At 42.8% G+C, this 20,327-nt stretch overlaps 1 protein-coding gene across 1 annotated transcript; it reads left to right on the top strand.

The window, feature by feature from the left end:
- Window positions 1-1,979: 1,979 nt before the first annotated feature.
- On the top strand, window positions 1,980-18,630 carry LOC311146143 (14-3-3 protein beta/alpha-1-like). The gene is made up of 6 exons (XM_084182620.1): window positions 1,980-2,264; window positions 2,983-3,419; window positions 15,863-15,986; window positions 16,630-16,793; window positions 17,138-17,233; window positions 17,476-18,630. The coding sequence occupies exons 2-6, from the start codon at window positions 3,126-3,128 to the stop codon at window positions 17,548-17,550; spliced, it is 753 nt and encodes a 250-aa protein (XP_084038746.1). The 5' UTR covers window positions 1,980-2,264; window positions 2,983-3,125; the 3' UTR covers window positions 17,551-18,630.
- Window positions 18,631-20,327: the final 1,697 nt, after the last annotated feature.

Here is a 20,327-nt window from a genome sequence, read left to right as displayed (position 1 = left end):
AAGGTATACCATAAGTATCCTCCCTTGTCTGTTCACTCATAGCCAATGGGGTTCTAGAGTTACAGGGCTTGTGAGGGGATATTCCAGACCTGTAACTTATCTGTATGTGAGGCCACTGTAAACAATCACCCTGATGCATAGCCTACAGACCATTGTCCCTCTAACAATCAAGCACATCCAAACCCGATGAATTCATAGGGACTTTATTTCATGAAAATAATTTCATTTATTTCCCTGAGCCTCCTTTTGCCATTGAAATGCTGTCTGATTGTGTGGGCGTGTTGATACAAATTTAAATATATTTACATACACAGCCCTGATTGGCAGATAGGATCATCTAGACTCTAAAGTCTACCCTTCAAAGTAGGAGAATACATATGCAAATAAAAAAGGACTGGTCATTGGTCAGAATAATCAGATCAGATTGTGATGTCATGCTGTGGGCCAAAAACTCCATCCCACCTGAACAGGCTGAAATTCCAGGCATTTTTTCCACAAGCTCTCACACTAAAAGGGCATTATCATCATTTTCACAATTTCAGAGTGTTATTTCGACCTCATAATGTGGAAATATCTTCCTTTTTTTTTTTTTCTAGCTCTGACTTTGCTGATAGCTACTTTATTGAGGAAAAATGTAAGTGTACTTACTCTGAATGTGAGATGTGGTTGTCCCACCTAGCTATCTTAAAATGAATGCACTAACTGTAAGTCGCTCTGGATATGAGCGTCTGCTAAATGGCTCAAATGTAAATGTAAAAAAAAAAGGGAAATCATGTTTTTGACTGCACTGCCCTTTTAAAGTCAACAAAATCACAGGTTTTATGATGAACGGACATGGCTTTGATGCTCTGTTTTCCACTGTAGAGCTGTTCCCATGACACTGTGTGAGAGCATTCAGGGCCCTCCTGAGAGACTGTGAGCCTTTCAGTCCAGCTAATGCATCCTGCCAATTATCTGACAATAAAACCACAGGGCAGACAGACTCGACGGAGACAAACACAATGGCTTCTGAAAGTGGTAGCAATGGAAAACTAATTCGGATTATATTTCTGAGTACACAGTGAGGGAATTAGTTTTGAAGATAAGCTTCAGATAGATAGAATATCAGTTGATCTCTGACCTCATGGAAAGAACATATGATCAATATAAATCACAGGATGAGGCCTGATTTTGAAAAAGGATTATCCCGATTACACCACCTATTCAGCTGGTCTCGGGTGAAATATTTATCAATAGCATATCCAGCTGTGGACATCTGCTATCAGAATGCATCTAGATGTAGGATTTGAGTAGACAGGTGGATCTCCCATGTGACCTAGAGATGTGACCCCAGAGATGAGAGGAAGCTAGGGCACTGAGCCCTCCATGCCCATCGGCAGACCTCTTCTGCAAATGTGATGCTATTTTTATAAACCAAGCCACACAGTATTACGCAATCACTGCAAATTATGACGCAGATGTCTTCTTTTCACCTACGGGCTACAATGTGTCATGGCTGGGAAACAACATTAACACAAGGGTTGCCGAGGACCAAGCCAGTTGATCATCCAAAGAATAACAATTATCACCATCAAGATTCAGGGACATTTCCCCATGGGTGAAATTAAATACGGGGTTAAAGGCAAATTTATATTTGATATACTCTGGCCTATGTAAAAAATATTTAATAAAACTGGGTCCATGCTGTCTGTGTGCCCTATCACCAACATAATGTGTTCTGTGCAGTGAAAATATTATTAAATCCATCATTGCTATAGTGAGCACTAAGCAGAGGTCATCTGGTCAAGGTTGGATGGCTGACCACACACAATATGAAAGTTTAGGAGATGAAAGGGGTATCAAGAGGAGAAAATAGGAATATCTCGGTCACTAACATGAGTGGGTGCCACGCCCGCCTCTGGCCTCCCTGATGCTGCTACAACTTGTGAAAGCGGGCAGGAATGGAGGATAACCATGGCAATGGTGACGTCTTCTCCCTTGCTCTAATTGGAGGAAACCCCGTGGCCCCAGCCGCAGCCTACACGCCAGTCGAACATATTTCTGAACTCCCTCCCCCTTTCCCCGCGCAAAATAGCTACTGGCTAATATCTCTAGAAATCATTGTTGACGGGAAGAAAAGTAGATTTCTGATTGGAGGATCATTCTCACATAGAGCCGCCCCATCTAGCAAGGCTGGTTGAATTTCACGACTGCTGTTTTTCCGCTCTGCCTCTTACCAATCTCAAAGCGGATCAATTCGGAGGAAGAAATCGGCACCTTAGAAGGTTAGAACGTTCAGAAATCAGTTTTAAATATTTTTCGTTTGCTATTTGTAAATTATTTTCTGTTGTAGCAAAGCTTATGACATGGTAATATTATTTTGTAGCAATCCATTCTCAATGAAAGGAGTGGCCCACTATAGTAGCTAGTTACAGTAGCTTTTAGCTACACTAACGTCAAATGTTTGTCAGCTAAAGTTAATTATCTGGCTAGTTGTTGGCTAATATGCTCCGCTGGCTTGTCTGGCCGAAGCAAGACCGATGCATCGTTTTTGTGGTAAATAAATGTCCACCTAACAGGGATGTAGTTTGTTAACTGATTATCTCTAGTAGTAACGTAAGACTAACTTACGTTAGTCAGCAACTGTGACCACTGGCTAACGTTAGCTTAATCACCAGCCTAGCTATGATAACTTTCTAGTTATCAATAAACTAACCATATAGTTAAGTACATCGAGTCTTTCTGCGTTAGCTAGTTACTCTTACACTAGAAAACTATCCATCGAATTTGAAAGACACAACGTCCACTCACGCACGACGCTCACTCACAATCCGAATGTTGCCAGCGCGTGTAACCTCTGCGAGCTGGATTACTACTGTATCTGGTTATTTTCTATAGGCTGCAGTGTATAATATGTTGGTTCTAGGTACAGTACATTCTGGTCACATTCTGTCTTCCATAATAAAATGACTTAGTGACAAACGTTCCGTTTTACATTTGCAGGTTTTTGGTGGAATACTCCGCAGCATCCCCTACTCTATCGTTTTGCTCCATCTTCAAGTCGCTCTTGCATTCCTGGACTCCTATTGTTTTTAACCCGTCCCTGACGAATCAAGCTAAGGTTACACACTAAAGAATAAAAAACAATGGATAAAGCGGAGCTTATTCAGAAGGCCAAGTTGGCGGAGCAAGCCGAGCGCTACGATGACATGGCCGCCTCGATGAAGGAGGTAACGGAACAGGGGGGCGAGCTGTCAAACGAGGAGAGGAACCTGCTATCTGTCGCATACAAGAACGTGGTCGGAGCACGGCGGTCGGCATGGAGGGTCATCTCCAGCATCGGACAGAAGACGGAGGGAAGCGACAAGAAGCTCGCAATGGTCAACGAATACCGGGAGAAGGTGGAGGGCGAGCTGAGGGATATCTGCAACGACGTTCTGGTATGTAGTAACGTTACTAGTAGAGATTAATTATTCTGGAAATGTTGAGTGCAAAAAATGGGCGTGGGTTTTAATGTATGGTAGCCTAAGACATGGTTTTCCAAACTCTGTCATGGGCCCCCCCAGGTTTTTGCCCTAGCACTATACAGCTGATTCAGATAATCAAAGCTTGATGATGAGTTTGTTATTTGAATCATCTGTGTAGTGCCCACATGATGGGACATCGTTCGGATGGGACATTGTTAAATGGATGTCCGGACTCTCTGTGGTCACTAAATTCCCATGGCTCTTATCTTAAGAGTAGGGGTGTTAACCTCGGTGTTCTGGCTAAATTCCTAGTCTGGCCCTCATACCATCATGGCCACCTAATCATCCCCAGCTTCCAATTGGCTCATTCATCCTCCTCTCTCCTGTAACTATTCCCCAGGTCGATGCTGTACATGGAAATGTGTTCTCAGTCAACTTACCTGGTAAAATAAAGGTTTAAAAAAAGACAAAACGTGCACCTAGTTTGGGGAACCCTGGCCTGGGATACTGAATACACCTGTCTCTCCCTCTCACAGCTTGCTACTGGGAAAGTGTGGTCACTGGTCAGACAATTGGTCAGATTCATATTGTATCAATATATGGTCAATTTATTTGGATGTAAAGTATTTACATGGATTACAAACATATAGCTAATCTCCAATAAAATGTCAGTAATTCTAGTCCATATTGTAGGGAGTTGGATTAGTCATGTCTCTCTAGGTCTGGGAAGTGTTTGGTAGTTGGTCTTCCGACTGCACACCACCTGCCTCCACCTGAGGCATATTTGAGTGCATCAATGCAAAGCACGAGGCATCAGTAACTCACCCAGCCCTAGTGCTGCAGGAATCTTGTCTCTATGCTGTCTGGATAAATGTGCCTTTTAGAAAAGGGAGTCTTTTTAAATTAGGAGCAAGCAATGCCTTCTCTGAACAGTCAACACTATACATCCGGTATGATAAAAGATGTCAGTTTCTTCACAAAAGCATAGCTATTCAACCTTTTCCTCTCTCACGTTTGACCAGTCTACCATGATTGAGTTTAATTCTGTCTCTATTCAGGTAGAATTGCACATGTAGGCAATTTTTTTCTGTTGACTTTTCAATTCCTGAATGGAATTTACCCCAACTCTGGTCTCACTCTCAACAGTGAGTGCTTCCAAGTTCCAACCATGAATTTATTTATAAACCTTTAGCACACCTCCCATTTCTATTACAGTAAAACAGAGACTAACATTAGATTGTTTCAATGCAATGTGGGTTAAATGTCATGGCCCACGAGTTCCTCCGGTCTAAAAAGGGGATCTCCCCTGGCCCCGTGATGAGAAAGAAGTATTGTATTTTCACCCCCTTACCCCGGTTCCTTCCTGTTGGGATTCTGTCACACTGAACAATGGGGTTTAACCACGTGACTTCGCATACTGACAAAGGTCACAGTGTGTCTGCAAAGCAAGGTGTGTCAGAATCAGTGGGGTAGGCTCTGGCAGAGCACCAGTGGTGACTGTTCGAGAGCCATGCTGGTACAGGCCTGAAACGGGGAGTGTGTCCTCCTGTTTTGATATTCAGTCTCATCTGACACATGAGTTGTAATTAAGCTAGCCAAGTGAAAAAGTTCATAGCCAGTTTGCTCAATAGGCTACGTCTCTCAACCCCACTAACCTAGCTAGCTACCCATTTGATGCTCCGAATTGCTATGGCGCTCTGTGATTGATTAAACCTGAAACATGCAGGAAAATATTTTTTATTTATTCCCTTTCAGTAAAATTACTTGACTTTCATTGACTGGACTTTCTACTAAATACGTTCTACATCTGTTATTTTGTTTCCTTTGGGGCAATTGTTTTCACTTAAATACAAGGATTTAGAAGTGAATGGCTCTGCCCATTATTTCTCTCTGGTCTTGATGGTAGATTAAGTGAGGGTCTCTGTGGTGGTTTAGCTGTGAGATTGAACATTTCCCTGATCTGCTGGCCTTAGACACAAGGAGGTCTGGGATGAGGGCGCTTGGGGTGGGTGGGCAGCATTTGTAAGCACACTGGCGCACAATCCAGCAGTGATCTATACATATTAGAGGTGAATAATGGCTATGACAGTGAAAGGTCATACGTCTCTACTGATTTTTTTTTATTTTTTTTATGAAGGCAGCAGAGTGACGATGGATAAATTGTTTGCTAGAACGTCTAGCCAGGGAGATTCAAAACATGAAACTGCATTCCATTGCCAATGCCATTCTAATTGGGAAAGGGAAAGGGCGATACCTAGTCATTTGGACAACTGAATGTATTCAACTGAAATGTGTCTTCCGCATTTAACCCAACCCCTCTGAATCAGAGAGGTGCGGAGGGCTTCCTTAATCGACATCCACGTCTTCGGCGCCCGGGGAACAGTGGGTTAACTGCCTTGCTCAGGGGCAGAACGACAGATTTTTACCTTGTCAGCTTGGGGATTCGATCCAGCAACCTTTCGGTTACTGGCCCAACGCTCCTACCCGCCAGGCTACCTGCTGGGTTGATGTCATTTACAGTGGCTTGCGAAAGTATTCACCCCCTTGGCATTTTTCCTATTTTGTTGCCTTACAACCTGGAATTAAAATTGATTTTGGGGGGGGTTGTTTCATTTGATTTACACAACATGCCTACCACTTTGAAGATGCAAAATATTTTTGGGGGTGAAACAAACAAGAAATAAGACAAGAAAATCAAACTTGAGCGTGCATAACTATTAATCCCCCCCCCCCCCCCCCCCCAAGTCAATACTTTGTATAGCCACCTTTTGCAGCAATTACAGCTGCAAGTCTCTTGGGGTATGTCTCTATAAGCTTGGCACATCTTGCCACTGGGATTTTTGTCCGTTCTTCAAGGCAAAACTGCTCCAGCTCCTTCAAGTTGGATGGGTTCCGCTGGTGTACAGCAATCTTTAAGTCATACCACAGATTCTCAATTGGATTGAGGTCTGGGCTTTGACTAGGCCATTCCAAGACATTTAAATGTTTCCCCTTAAACCACTCAAGTGTTGCTTTAGCAGTATGCTTAGGGTTTATTGTCCTGCTGGAAGGTGAACCTCCATCCCAGTCTCAAATCTCTGGAAGATTGAAACAGGTTTCCCTCAAGAATTTCCCTGTATTTATACACTCTGTGGAGTGTACGGCTTAAAGTGGTCCTATGGACACATACTCCAATCTCTGCTGTGGAGCTTTGCAGCTCCTTCAGGGTTATCTTTGGTCTCTTTGTTGCCTCTGATTAATGCCCTCCTTGCCTGGTCCGTGAGCTTTGGTGGGCGGCCCTCTCTTGGCAGGTTTGTTGTGGTGCCATTCGTTAAATTTTTTTATAATGGATTTAATGGTGCTCCATGGGATGTTGAAAGTGTCAGATATTTTTTTTATAACCCAACCCTAATCTGTACTTGTCCACAGCTTTGTCCCTGACCTGTTTGGAGAGCTCCTTGGTCTTCATGGTGCCGCTTGCTTGGTGGTGTTGCGGACTCTGGGGCCTTTCCGAACAGGTGTATATATACTGAGATCATGTAACAGATCATGTGACACTTAGATTGCATACAGGTGGACTTTATTTAACTAATTATGTGACTTCTGAAGGTAATTGGTTGCACCAGATCTTATTTAGGGGCTTCATAGCAAAGGGGGTGAATACATATGCACGCACCACTTTTCCGTTATTTTTTTTCACTTCACCAATTTGGACCATTTTGTATGTCCATTACATGAAATCCAAATAAAATTATATTTAAATTACAGGTTGTAATGCAACAAAATAGGAAAAACGCCAAGGGGGATGAATACTTTTGCAAGGCACTGTACTTTGACCAATATGAATGGACACCAACAGATTGAGTGCCATAAATGCATAGTGGTTCTCTATATATGGGAGCAAGCAGACAATGGCTAGTTGTATGTAGCTAGGCATAACTGACAAGCAGGTAACTGTAGGATATGGTTGGTTTACCTCAGGTTGATTTACTGCCCTCTCCTTTCCTGTATGAGACATGTTGTAAACTGTACAGATGGCCATGCTTTCAGACCACACCTTACAGCTACCCCACTTCTTTGCACACGCCACTGCCATGTGTGTGGCTCTGACTCAGCCACCTGCCGGTGTTGACTGAGGGCGTGGTGGAGTCAGCCTAGAAGGGTGTGTATCACGCTGCTTGCCCCAACTCATCCCCTCTGCTCAGCTACTGGTGCAAGTAACCACTGGGATGGGCGTCCTCAGTCTCCTTTCAGCTGACAGGCTTGGTCTGCACTGGGCTGAAGTGAGCCTGGTGGCAGAGACAGGACTGGATAACGTGATTCTCACTTTCCACTAAGGCAACGTCATGCCAGACTGGACAGGGTGGAACCCCTCTGCTCTGCTGCCCACAGCCATGCAGACACTGTGCTGCCCTCTGCTGTGGCCTTACCCACTCTGCCTGCCTGCATTGTGTTGGCCTAGACCAGGGTTAGGGCTGGGCGATATGTTTTTGCGCAATATTCCAAATGCCTATATTGTAAGAATCAGTTATTTTATAAAAAACAAATTGTGTTTGTCCACTTGTTCTCATGTTGTCTTTTTGGTCTTGTCTCCTTCGCTCCTTCTGTGCTGTGCACCTTCCCATTTACACCAGAGATCTGTATATAATGTCTCCGCCCTAAAAATGGGAGTTGTTGTCCCAAAGGCGGGAAGGCAGGCGACAAGCTTAGATCCAAAATAAGCCAATAGAAACGCATTGGGCTTCGGCTCTCCCTCTGTTTACACACACCAAGCCCCTCTCCCTGCCACTCACACAACGACGAGAGCACTTCTTCCTCTCTGACAAGGGGTTTCAACTCACTATTTGCATTTGAGGTTTGGTCCAACAGAATCGGTCATATGGACTAACACATTGAGACATTCTTTTACAGTAATAGAGAAGTTAACCTTTCTAACAATACCATTTTTATGTCTCAACTGCTCAAATTGCGTGCATAGCAGGCACTACTAAAATGGGAGTATCAATGAACATTGATTCTGGAAAATGAATGCTCAGTTTGTCGCGCTGCGTTATACTAGCGGTCTAGTCTGTTTTTATAAATGTGCAATAAGCATAAAACAATTATATAATGAATTGGCAACTATTTCTCATTCTGAGAAATAAGGTAGTCTACTTGATTTCAACATCTGAAGCAAGTGGACAGGCTAGCATGCTGTTCAAACAGTTGAAGACGGACAGAAGGGTGTGTTCATAACAATTCAACTGTTCTGCCTTGTTAGCTAGCATATAGATCCATGTTTGCTCAACTTGAAATGTATAAAGATTCCTGTAAAGATTAGCTGGATACTCACTAGCATGTGTGCTTGTGCTTGAGAGATTGTTTGAGACCTGTGTTAATTCTCTATAATGCCTCCAAGAAGTTAGTCATTAGTGAATATGCATGTTTCTGGTTAAATTTGTAACAAATGCATTTTCATAGACCGACTTGAAAGCCAGATCAGTGATTATTGCAAAAAAGCTGGTAAAATTATTTTGATAAAATGGCTTATGGTTATGGTTTAGCCTAGGTATAATTTCACGTGCCCTGAATTCATTTGATTATTGCTGACTGTTTCAAATGCAGTGTATTTTACCTTTAATTGTACAACAAAGCTAATTTAGAGAACATAAAAATATATATAGTGACTCACCCATAAGTTTGAAATAATAGTGATATGATTTTTAGGCCATATTGCCCAGCCCTGACCAGGCTTTCCGTTAGCTGGTAATAGCCCAGCCCTGACCAGGCTTTCCGTTAGCTGGTAATAGCCCAGCCCTGACCAGGCTTTCCGTTAGCTGGTAATAGCCCAGCCCTGACCAGGCTTTCCGTTAGCTGGTAATAGCCCAGCCCTGACCAGGCTTTCCGTTAGCTGGTAATAGCCCAGCCCTGACCAGGCTTTCCGTTAGCTGGTAATAGCCCAGCCCTGACCAGGCTTTCCGTTAGCTGGTAATAGCCGGCTTTTGGACAAAAAAATGAAAGCTGATAAATAAAATTGCCGCCGGACGGGAGAAGAAAAAAATCCCATTGCAAAATAATGCTTTAGGCTATTCATCGATGGAAATACATTAGACCAGTCATGCTTATCGGTCTATAGGTTAATTTGCATAATTTAGTGAAATTAAATTGCTTGTGCGTATTTTCGTTAGTCATTATGATTATTTATCACACGCTCACAGCAGACAGCTACAGCGCCTAGTTTGAGCGGAAAATCTGTCAGACAGCGTGAGAGCTGCTGCTACAATTCCTGCTGGAGTGAAACATGCTTTTATATGCCCAATCATTGTGCGACAAATTCTAAATGCAATCGTGGGTTTAAAAACAGTTTTGAAGGCCACGATTTAAGAAATACTATGTATTTCTCAACTGGTAATTGAAGTGCGCTTCCCATTTGCCATTCAAGTGCTTAGGCAACATTAGGCAGGCATCAGCGTGTCACACACCACTTTGCATTGTGAGCTGGAGGCAGTATGCATTTTGAAAACATGTACTTAATTGTTTGAAACCTGAACGTTTTACTTCATATTATGAGGCATGTATTACCTTGCTTCAAATTAACTTTCTTAAATCCAAATAACATTTTATTTGACACATGCTTTGTAATCAACAGGTGTGGACTTCAGTGAAATGCTTGCTTACTTCACAACAATGCAGAGAGAATGAAAATAAAGTAAAACATGTAATAATAGATACACAATAATGATAATTTGACTATATACAAGGGGTACCAGTAAATAATGTTGTATTGTCACATACACCAGATGGGTGCAGTGAAATTTTATTTTTACAGGGTCAGCCATAGTAGTACGGGCCCCTGGAGCAAATTAGGGTTAAGTGCCTTGCTGAAGGGCACAGACAGATTCTTTTTTTTTTTTACCTTGCCGGCTTGGTTATTCGAACTAGCGACCTTTCAGTTACTGGCCAATGCTCTAACCGCTAGGCTACCTGCCGCCCATGAGTCGATGTGCAGGGGTACAAGGTAATTGAGGTAGATATGTACAGTTGAAGTCGGAAGTTTACATACACTTAGGTTGGAGTCATTAAAACTCGTTTTTCAACAACTCCACAAATTTCTTGTTAACAAACTATAGTTTTGGCAAGTCAGTTAGGACATCTACTTTGTGCATGACACAAGTCATTTTTCAAACAATTGTTTACAGACAGATTTTCACAATTCCAGTGGGTCAGGAAGGAGACGCGTTCTGTCTCCTAGAGATGAACGTACTTTGGTGCGAAAAGTGCAAATCAATCCCAGAACAGCAAAGGACCTTGTGAAGATGCTGGAGGAAACGGGTACAAAAGTATCTATATCCACAGTAAAAACGAGTCCTATATCGACAACCTGAAAGGCCGCTCAGCAAGGAAGAAGCCACTGCTCCAAAACCGCCATTAAAAAAGCCAGAGTACGGTTTGCAACTGCACATGGGGACAAAGATCTTACTTTTTGGAGAAATGTCCTCTGGTCTGATGAAACAAAAATACAACTGTTTGGCCATAATGACCATCTTTATGTTTGGAGGAAAAATGGGGAATGCTTGCAAGCCGAAGAACACCATCCCAACCGTGAAGCATGGAGGTGGCAGCATCATGCTGTGGGGGTGCTTTGCTGCAGGAGGGACTGGTGCACTTCACAAAATAGATGGCATCATGAAGGAAAATTATCTGGATATATTGAAGCAACATCTCAAGACATCAGTCAGGAAGTTAAACCTTGGTCGCAAATGGGTATTCCAAATGGACAATGACCCCAAGCATACTTCCAAAGTTGTGGCAAAATGGCTTAAGGACAACAAAGTCAAGGTATTGGAGTGGCCATCACAAAGCCCTGACATCAATCCTATAGCAAATGTGTGGGCAGAACTGAAAAAGCGTGTGCGAGCAAGGAGGCCTACAAACCTGACTCAGTTACACCAGCTCTGTCAAGAGGAATGGGTCAAAATTCACCCAACTTATTGTGGGAAGCTTGTGGAAGGCTACCCGAAACGTTTGACCCAAGTTAAACAATTTAAAGGCAATGCTACCAAATACTAATTGAGTGTATGTAAACTTCTGACCCACTGGGAATGTTATGAAAGCAATAAAAGCTGAAATAAATCATTCTCTCTACTATTATTCTGACATTTCACATTCTTAAAATAAAGTGGTGATCCTATTTACTAGGATTAAATGTCAGGGATTGTGAAAAACTGAGTTTAAATGTATTTGGCGAAGGTGTTTGTAAACTTCCGACTTCAACTGTACATATAACTAGAAATAAAGTGACCGATAGTAAACAGCCGCAGCAGTGTGTGATGAGTAAAAAAGTTTGTGCAAAAGGGGTCAATGCATATAGTGTATGTAGCTATTTATATAACTATTCAGCCGTTTTATGACTTGGGGGTAGAAGCTGTTCAGGGTCCTGTTGGTTCCAGACTTGGTGCATCGGTACCGCTTGCCGTGCGGTAGCAAAGTGAAGTCTATGACTTGGGTGGCTGGAGTCTTTGACAATTTGTAGGTCCTTCCTCTGACACCGCCTGGTATAGAGGTCCTGGATGGCAGGGAGCTCGGCCCTAGTGATGTACTGGGCCGTCCGCACTACCCTCTGTAGCACTTTGCAGTCGGATGCCAAGCAGTTGCCATACCAAGCGGTGATGCAGCCAGTCAAAATGCTCTCAATGGTGCAGCTGTATAACTTTTTGAGGATCTGAGGGCCCATGCCAAATCTTTTCAGCCTCCTGAGGGAAGCGGTGTTGTCGTGCCCTCTTCACGACTGTGTTGGTGTGTTTGGACCACGATAGATCCTTAGTGATGTGGACACAGAGGAACTTGAAGCTCTCGACCTACTCCACTACAGCCCCGTCGATGTTAATACAGCCCCGCATGCTCGGCCCTCCGTTTCCAGCTCTTTTGTCTTGCTGACGTTGAGGGAGAGGTTGTCCTGGCACCACATTGCCAGGTCTCTGACCTCCTCCCTATAGGCTGTCTCATCGTTGCTGATCATGCCTACCACCACTCGTTGAGTGCGGTCTTAGTGCCAGCATCGGTTTGTGGTGGTAAATGGACAGCTACAAAAAATATAAACTCATCAAATCACATTTTATTTGACACATGCGCCAAATACAATAGGTGTAGACCTTACAGTGAAATGCTTACGTACAAGCCCTTATCCAATGCAGTTTTAAGAAAAATAAGTGTTACGTAAAAAATTGAGCAATAAAATAACAGTAGGGAGGCTATGTACCGGTACCCCCTGTAAAGAGTCAATGTGTGGGGGCACAGGTTAGTCGAGGTAATTGAGGTAATATGTACATGTGGGTAGAGTTAAAGTGAATAGTATGGTTTTTAAAGTTATTTTGATGTACTGGTTGTATGAATTTGGGATCTATTGTCCCACAGCTGTCCTAGAGTCTGTTTGGAATAGGCCATTTTCTTTCTTGCATAGAACGACAAGCTGACCAATAGAATAGGTACACTTTTCTACTATGGGGGATAATAGACTAGACTAGTGATTTTGCTGTTCGTTACTCATCTCGTTGGCTGAGGAAAAGTAAATGTGGACAGTTATTGTAAAATGCGCATCGGAATTCGGTAAGAAGGACGCACGCCATTGCATCCTCGAGTTGCATGTTCTGTTAAGATAATTTTGAGGGAAAAGAAACGCACACCTGTTTTAGGCGAGGTGCTGGCTAACGGAGTAGAACACCTGTTTAGGCGAGGTGCTGGCTAACAGAGTAGAACACCTGTTTAGGAGAGGTGCTGGCTAACAGAGTAGAACACCTGTTTAGGGGAGGTGCTGGCTAACGGAGTAGAACACCTGTTTAGGGGAGGTGCTGGCTAACTGAGTAGAACACCTGTTTAGGAGAGGTGCTGGCTAGCGGAGTAGAACACCTGTTTAGGAGAGGTGCTGCTAACGGAGTAGAACACCTGTTTAGGAGAGGTGCTGGCTAACGGCGTAGAACACTTTTAAAAGGAAAGGAGAGTCTCACACTCTAGGAGCTCAGATGCAATCATTTAATTACCGAATAACCAACGTTTTGACAGACAAGCTGTCTTCATCAGGGTATAGTTAAGATAATTTTACTTTAATGTAAATGTGATTTTTGTCATTCTGAGCACCGTGGGTGGACACCCTAATCAGGTTACGCACCTAATGCATATGAGTCCGGTAAATTTAAAATGCTGCCGTTCAAATGTCTGGTGCCACATTTTCCAAAGGAAACCCTGGCCTAGACCTACTTTATAGGAATAGTTAATGCACGCTGAATAGTTGCAATTCGATAGTTGCCCCCAAAAACCACCTCTCAATCTGTTGGCAGCTGTAGTTTGTATGCAACTACAGGCGATCGTGGTCAGAATCTGTTAACTTATTGTTCATTTAAGCAATGTTGACTGGGAATAGTGCGGAGAATGGTGCAGGCTGTTTTCTGTGCTTCAATTTCAGCCATAGGTAAGACCGAACAGGGCCCAATTACAAAACCATCCAGGCTGGTCTCCTCTTCGCCTGTGGATATAACCTTGGCAAGACACATTTTTCAAATTCAAACCGTCTAGGTTGTCATGGCGATGGCCCACATTGTTCGTGAAAATGATTGAAAACCCAGCCAGATTCACATAGTAGTCTTGACGGAATCGCACAAAAATATGCTTATCCGCATGTTCACGATACGCTCATCTCCAACAGAAGAGCACAGCTGCAAATTGCAGTCCATTGATTTGAGGAGTGCAGTATTGCAATTAGTCAAACTCTGGAGAATTTCACCACCAGCTCTTGTTAGGACTATATCATGGCCACAGAGGAGATATAGGGGACTGGGTTTTATGGAGCACAGTGCTATTGCCTGGGTCATATCCATTTAAGGCACACCGTAGCAAAATGTTTTACAACGAAAACCGAGAACAAGCATTTCTTATTGGACCGGTTCAGGTAATTCCTCCCCGTTTCCTTCCGTTTGGTTCCTGTAATAAAGTCTTCGCTGTGGTCTGAGCGAAACTAGAGCGCTGTGTCTCGACTAATCTGTCTGGAAGTAGACCGGGTGGGAGTGGTTGGGGGCTGGGCCAAGTGGACAGCCTCATCTGCGGTGAACTTGTTTAATCTGATATTTGAAACGAGTTACGGTGACTTTAAGCCCTTGGTCTCACTGACACAGATTAGCAGTAAAGCTGTAATCAGGCAGCAATCCGGCCCTTCTGGAGTATGATCCTGATGAGTTGGGCACTGGCTGGTTAGGCTCCTTCACGCTAGCTAACTGGGGATTTAGCGTTCCAGAACTCAATGTCAGGAGCTGATAGTTTTCCCTTACAGAAGGAAACTTGCCTCGGATTGAACCCCACATGACATGTATGGTCGTGTATGTATATCACCTACTGCCTTTCCTCTACCTTCAGTCTATTTAGTACGTTGCAGAGGAACTGGTATGCAGTGATAGGGAAGTTTCTGCTGCTGTGGGGTTTAAATATTGGTGTATGTGCTTTGGAGGCCCTGTGAGTGCTTTCGGGGATGTAGCTTACAAGCGGTACTGCTACTTGCATTCAGCTGTTGGTTTTGCTTCCGAGAGTCGCTGTGCCGCTAAGACAGAGCCGTGATGCACGTTGGGACAAAAGAAGCCTGGAAGAATCTAGGGCAAAAGATGGTCAGGAACCCACAGTATTACTGGCCTCATTGTAGACAAGTTGGGATGACTTGATGCAGTGCAACACGTTGGCTCCCTCCCTGCTTGTGCTTAACCCACTGCTGCGTGCCCATATGCACAGCTAGGCTCTTGATGGGGACAGAACAGGCTTGATTAATCATGTAGAGGTGTCCAGGCTGTCCACTCCACTAGGCGTGACATGGGCAGCCTAATAACGTGTGTCTGCCTGCCTGCCCTTGTGTGGGCACATCCCTGCATGGACATCGCATGATGTCATCATATATATATACCTTTTGTTCATCACATGTGAGGCCACTGGCCTGGTTAGGATTTCTCAATCACATTTTTATATCATTGTTTATATTCAACTTTGAATCCTGTGGTCATCATTGATACACCTCCTTGGTCCAATACAGTCGCTAATGTTTAATGTATTCCCCTTTCCCTTGCCCTTTTAATGCTGCTGCTAATCCAGTTTTTGTTGGTTGCATCTGTTGTATTGGAAAGATTGGAGGCTAGTTACTGTCTGTGACTTCACTTGCATCTGCCAATCACTGGTGTGGGAGGGTTTTGGTTAGGAACTCTGGATACCATGGGAACTCCACTCATATGGTCATGTTTGGGTGTATGTTGTCTCAGCCAATCATAATCAAACGTACAACTTTAGCCAGTCCGTAGGTTTGAAGATTTTGGAATGGGGTTAACAGGATTTCAATAACAAACATCTTAACTTGGCAAGGAAACATTGACTGTCAAATGGAAGGTTTATGCCGTGTGAACAAATTATTAATCTGTGTTTCCTTCCCACAGGAACTGCTGAATAAATATTTAATTGAGAACTCCACAAATGCTGAAAGCAAAGTCTTCTACCTTAAGATGAAGGGTGACTACTATAGATACCTTGCCGAAGTCGCCTCTGGGGATGACAAGACAGGTGAGATTGCAATGAAATGTCCCCTTGAACTTAATGCTGCAAAGGTATTTGCCATGTTGCTATTTTCAAGCAATAAGCCTACATTTTTAGGTGTGTGAATTACTCAGAGGAGCCATAGCATTCTCGCTAGCCAAGTGCTACTCAAGACCGATATATGTACCAAAATATATATTTAAAACATTTGCTGAATAAAATAGTTTTTTGGGGGGTGGAGAGTCCCACTTCTCTCAATACCAGAATGACATCTAAGCAGGTTTTACTGACTGTATTGGCCTCTGAGACACCCACTTGTAAACCTTTGTGTGATGCACACTAAAGAGAGCTCTATGCCCTGTTATTAGCATGTGCATTTCAAATGGGTCCTGGAGAAAAGGAAATAAATGTGCCACTCGACTGCGAGTTGCTCATTGCTGAGAATGTGCCACAGTCGGAATTGTCCAATACTGCACTTGTGGTCTTCAACCTAGCAGCCACTAGCTGTCAATGTCCACTCGCCTACATCTTAATCGCTACAGAGTGAATTTAGCTAACAAGGCTATCAGGCTTCTGTCATTCTCACACTTGATTGTAGTAAAAATAAATCTGGTAGGGTGCCATACTGTATCATTGCCTCCAATGACTCCAATGTCTTTGTGCTCCCCAGCAACCATAGAGCACTCTCAGGAGGCGTACCAGCAGGCGTTTGACATCAGCAAGAAGGAGATGGACCCCACGCATCCCATCCGCCTGGGCCTGGCCCTCAACTTCTCAGTCTTCTTCTACGAGATCCTCAACTCTCCAGAGAAAGCTTGCTCACTGGCCAAACAGGTCAGTCCCGCCCCTTTCCCCTGTTTGCTTTAGTTATGGGGACTTCGTTACAGATGTTAAGTTCCTGCGTTATCTGCTTGTTCCATGTCAGAACAAATTAAAGGTAATGTTAAGTGGTGTGTTTGACTGAATTGCTAACATTTAGATAAGTGTGTGAATGGGTGGATTGTAATATGTTTCTTCCGGGAAAAGTTATTGCAATGGGAGATCTCAAGTACAAAGCTTTATATATGTGCTGGACATGCAGGGGGTTTACTCGATGGTAGCTTGGATTTTGCACAGCGATTCTTCATTCAAGCTTGCTATGTTATAAATTTGTGTTTTTGTGCTTTTTGTGTCTCCAGGCATTTGACGACGCCATTGCTGAGTTGGACAAACTGAACGAGGAGTCATACAAAGACAGCACTCTCATCATGCAGCTGCTCAGAGACAACCTGACAGTTAGTACCCTTCCCTCTCTGCTCTGCCCATGTTCCTCATTTTAGTCAAACAATGTTTAGTCTGTTAAAATTAAACTTGTATGTAAAAAAACATGACAGTACAATAATGATCATTTTCACTTGTAACCGTTTAGTTGGAAGAAGACTGTCTGCATGGGTAATGTGTTGTTAGTAGAGGAGGTGAACTAAGATGGTGGGTGAATAGAGGTCTTTTTAACGTCAATGTGTCTCTCTCTCTCCAGTTATGGACATCCGACAACGCGCCCGAGGAAGGCGAGGCCGGAGAAGCCGGCGACGCAGGAGAGAACGAGAACTGACACAGGGTCATCTCCAAAAAAAGAAAACCTTTTTACACATCTCCATTCCTTTATTGCTCCACTTAGTCTTCTCGCAATGAAACCCATTACTAAACAAAAGCTGCATGTGGAAATTCCAAAATCATTTTAGTCTTTTCACACTGAAGCTTTTGTGAAAGAAAAATATTGATTGAGAAACAAAAATGAAACCTCCATTCCTTGGTTTGTGTTCGTCCTGACCTTCCATACGTGCAGTTTCTCCTGTTAGAAAAGTATTAATAGCTTCTTTTATCAACGTTTTAGTCCAAATTAGAGGACAAAATAAGACATTATAGGGCTTTTCGCTGAGCTACAGAAAATCTTAGTCCCATCAAAACACAAGGGGAGTTAGGATGTTCTTAGAACAGGGGTGTTTGTTAAACAGATGTTCTTAGAACAGGGGTGTTTGTTAAACAGATGTTCTTAGAACAGGGGTGTTAAACAAATTCGATGAATTGTTCCCTCACCCTGCATAGACTTGTTCTCTATTTCTCCACACGGATATCTGGTACAGTTCCAGCTGCTGATGTCCTCCACACGGTTATCTTGTATGGTTACAGCTGCTGATGTTCAATGTGAACAAGTCCAATTGTTCTATACTGCAGGGAGGGCCAGTCTATGAGCTGGCACCAAGTTTCCCAGCCAGGTGATTTCCATTGGTTCTGACAAGGTCCTTCCTCACTCCCCCCTGGTTATGACATTCACTATAAAGCATGTCTGGTTGAAGAGAATAGAGGTGGGGCTTTCTAAAGACCAGAACATAAACAAATTGATAATGGGAAGAACAAAATACTCCTACATGCATGTCATTTAATAGTACACTGGAATGGGAACCAATGCTGTATACACACCAAGTCCAAATGTCCAATGTAGTACTTTTCAATGCAGGTTTGTGCACATGTTAACGAGGGTGTTTGGTTAGTCCAGTGATTGTCATTAGAGATTTGGACCACTATTGTGTTTTTGCTAATCATCGATATAGTTCCCAAAAGCCTCGTGGAAATGTTAATGCCCTATGTATCAGCTGTGTAACATGAATAAAAATGACATTTTATAAACCAATCTCGAGATGCGGTCTTTCTTAAAGTGAATTTAGGCTTACGCGGTGTGTTTTTGTTAATTTGTGTGCTGTTTTCAACCCGATATCAAATTGTGTAAACCTTTGCTGACACTGTTAGGTACGCTACGATATTTTTATTTTTTTTGGGGGGGGGGGCAAATGTCACATGATTGATTCATTTTGAGGAGAGTGAAGACACCCCATCCAGTAAAGTTCAACGTTACCCTCCGCCTTGATGGAAAGGAGCAAATAACTCCCTTTTCTTTTAGTCATTTTAGCAGACGCTCTTATCCAGAGCGATTTACAGTTAGTGAGCGCATACATTTTCATACAGGCCATTGGCCTACTGCAGGCCATAGACCTGCCGCAGGTACATTAATGAGTAAGGTATACAGTCATTCCCTGTCTTAAATGTTCCATCAGCATTTCGTAAAAACATGACACATTTTGCTCAATATGATATTTGTCACAAAAAAAATCTGGATATTCTTATCTGCCCTTTTCTCTGATGTAGCTGCAGCGGATGTAGCTTTTTCCTTTAACAAAAAAATAACTTCCGTGTGTAGGAAGCATCAATTGCCAATTAAATGACTGGGTGTAACAACTTCAAATGTGTTAATCTACAATATATTATTAGACATTTCAACGTTTGAACTATATATCTAAGGCTTGCGAATATAACATCGCAGTCGGAATAATTTTGGTTATAAAGTCAAGAGCGAGCAAAGAACGCTGAGCAAACTTGCTAGCTTGCCTGACCTAGGTAAAATGAGTTTTATATTGGATATTCGGTGGATGTTCGGGTTTTCTCTCATCAATAGCTATTGAACCAAGCAAGCCATGTCTATGAAGATTATATATTCTGAATCGGGAGGATGGAGAAAATCCACAGTTTATTTCTTTAAATGATTTTTTATGTTTATTCCTTTCAATCTTCAATATCTCTTACACAAAGCATGCCATGACTATAACAATTATATATTCTGAATCAGGGGAGGATGGGAAAAAGTCCACTGCTTTTTTGTTGTTGTTGCTTTCAATCTTCATCTTTGTTTTTGTTTGAAATTATATTTTGTATAAATAACTTCTGGGATTGTCTCTTTCAGCCTTAAATACATCTTTCAGTGATTTTTGAACCTTTACTGTTGAAAAGTGATATCCTAAGTATAAATTCAGTAAAGTACACACACTAAAGGGTTTTCAGCAAAATTGTGTTTTTTAGACACAACTGCAAAGTTCAAGGAGTAGGGCATTCAAGGAGTTAGTCTGATGGGAAGTTGTGATGTCATCGGCCTCCCCCTTGTTTGATGAACAATAGAGGAGCAATAGAGAACAAAAGAGGAAAGGATCATGACTTAACTGGACCACCTGTTGAGATGTGCCTTTTGTTAAGTAAATCAGATGTTAAATGAGGTGAAAAGGAGACTGGAGAGCCACTTTAAAGTGTTAAAGAGCAGGTTGTTGGGGTGGGAGGAGGAGGGTGATTAGTGGACTGACCCATTCACTCTAGCTGCTACACCACATGCAGTGATTAGGTCCATCTGCAAATCATCATTTAGAACCAGAGAGTGAGGAAAAGTGTGTGTGGGGGTGTGAGAGAGAGAGTTATAGAACCCATTGCCCTTTATGGTTGTGAGGTCTGGGGTCCGCACACCAACCAATAATTCACAAAATGGGACAAACACCAAATTGAGACTCT

The sequence above is a fragment of the Coregonus lavaretus genome, assembly GCF_964263955.1.
Source record: "Coregonus lavaretus genome assembly, chromosome: 18".
NCBI lineage: Eukaryota > Metazoa > Chordata > Actinopteri > Salmoniformes > Salmonidae > Coregonus > Coregonus lavaretus.
The sequence above is the reverse complement of the archived record's forward strand: the minus strand, read 5'-3'. Positions and strand labels throughout refer to the sequence as shown.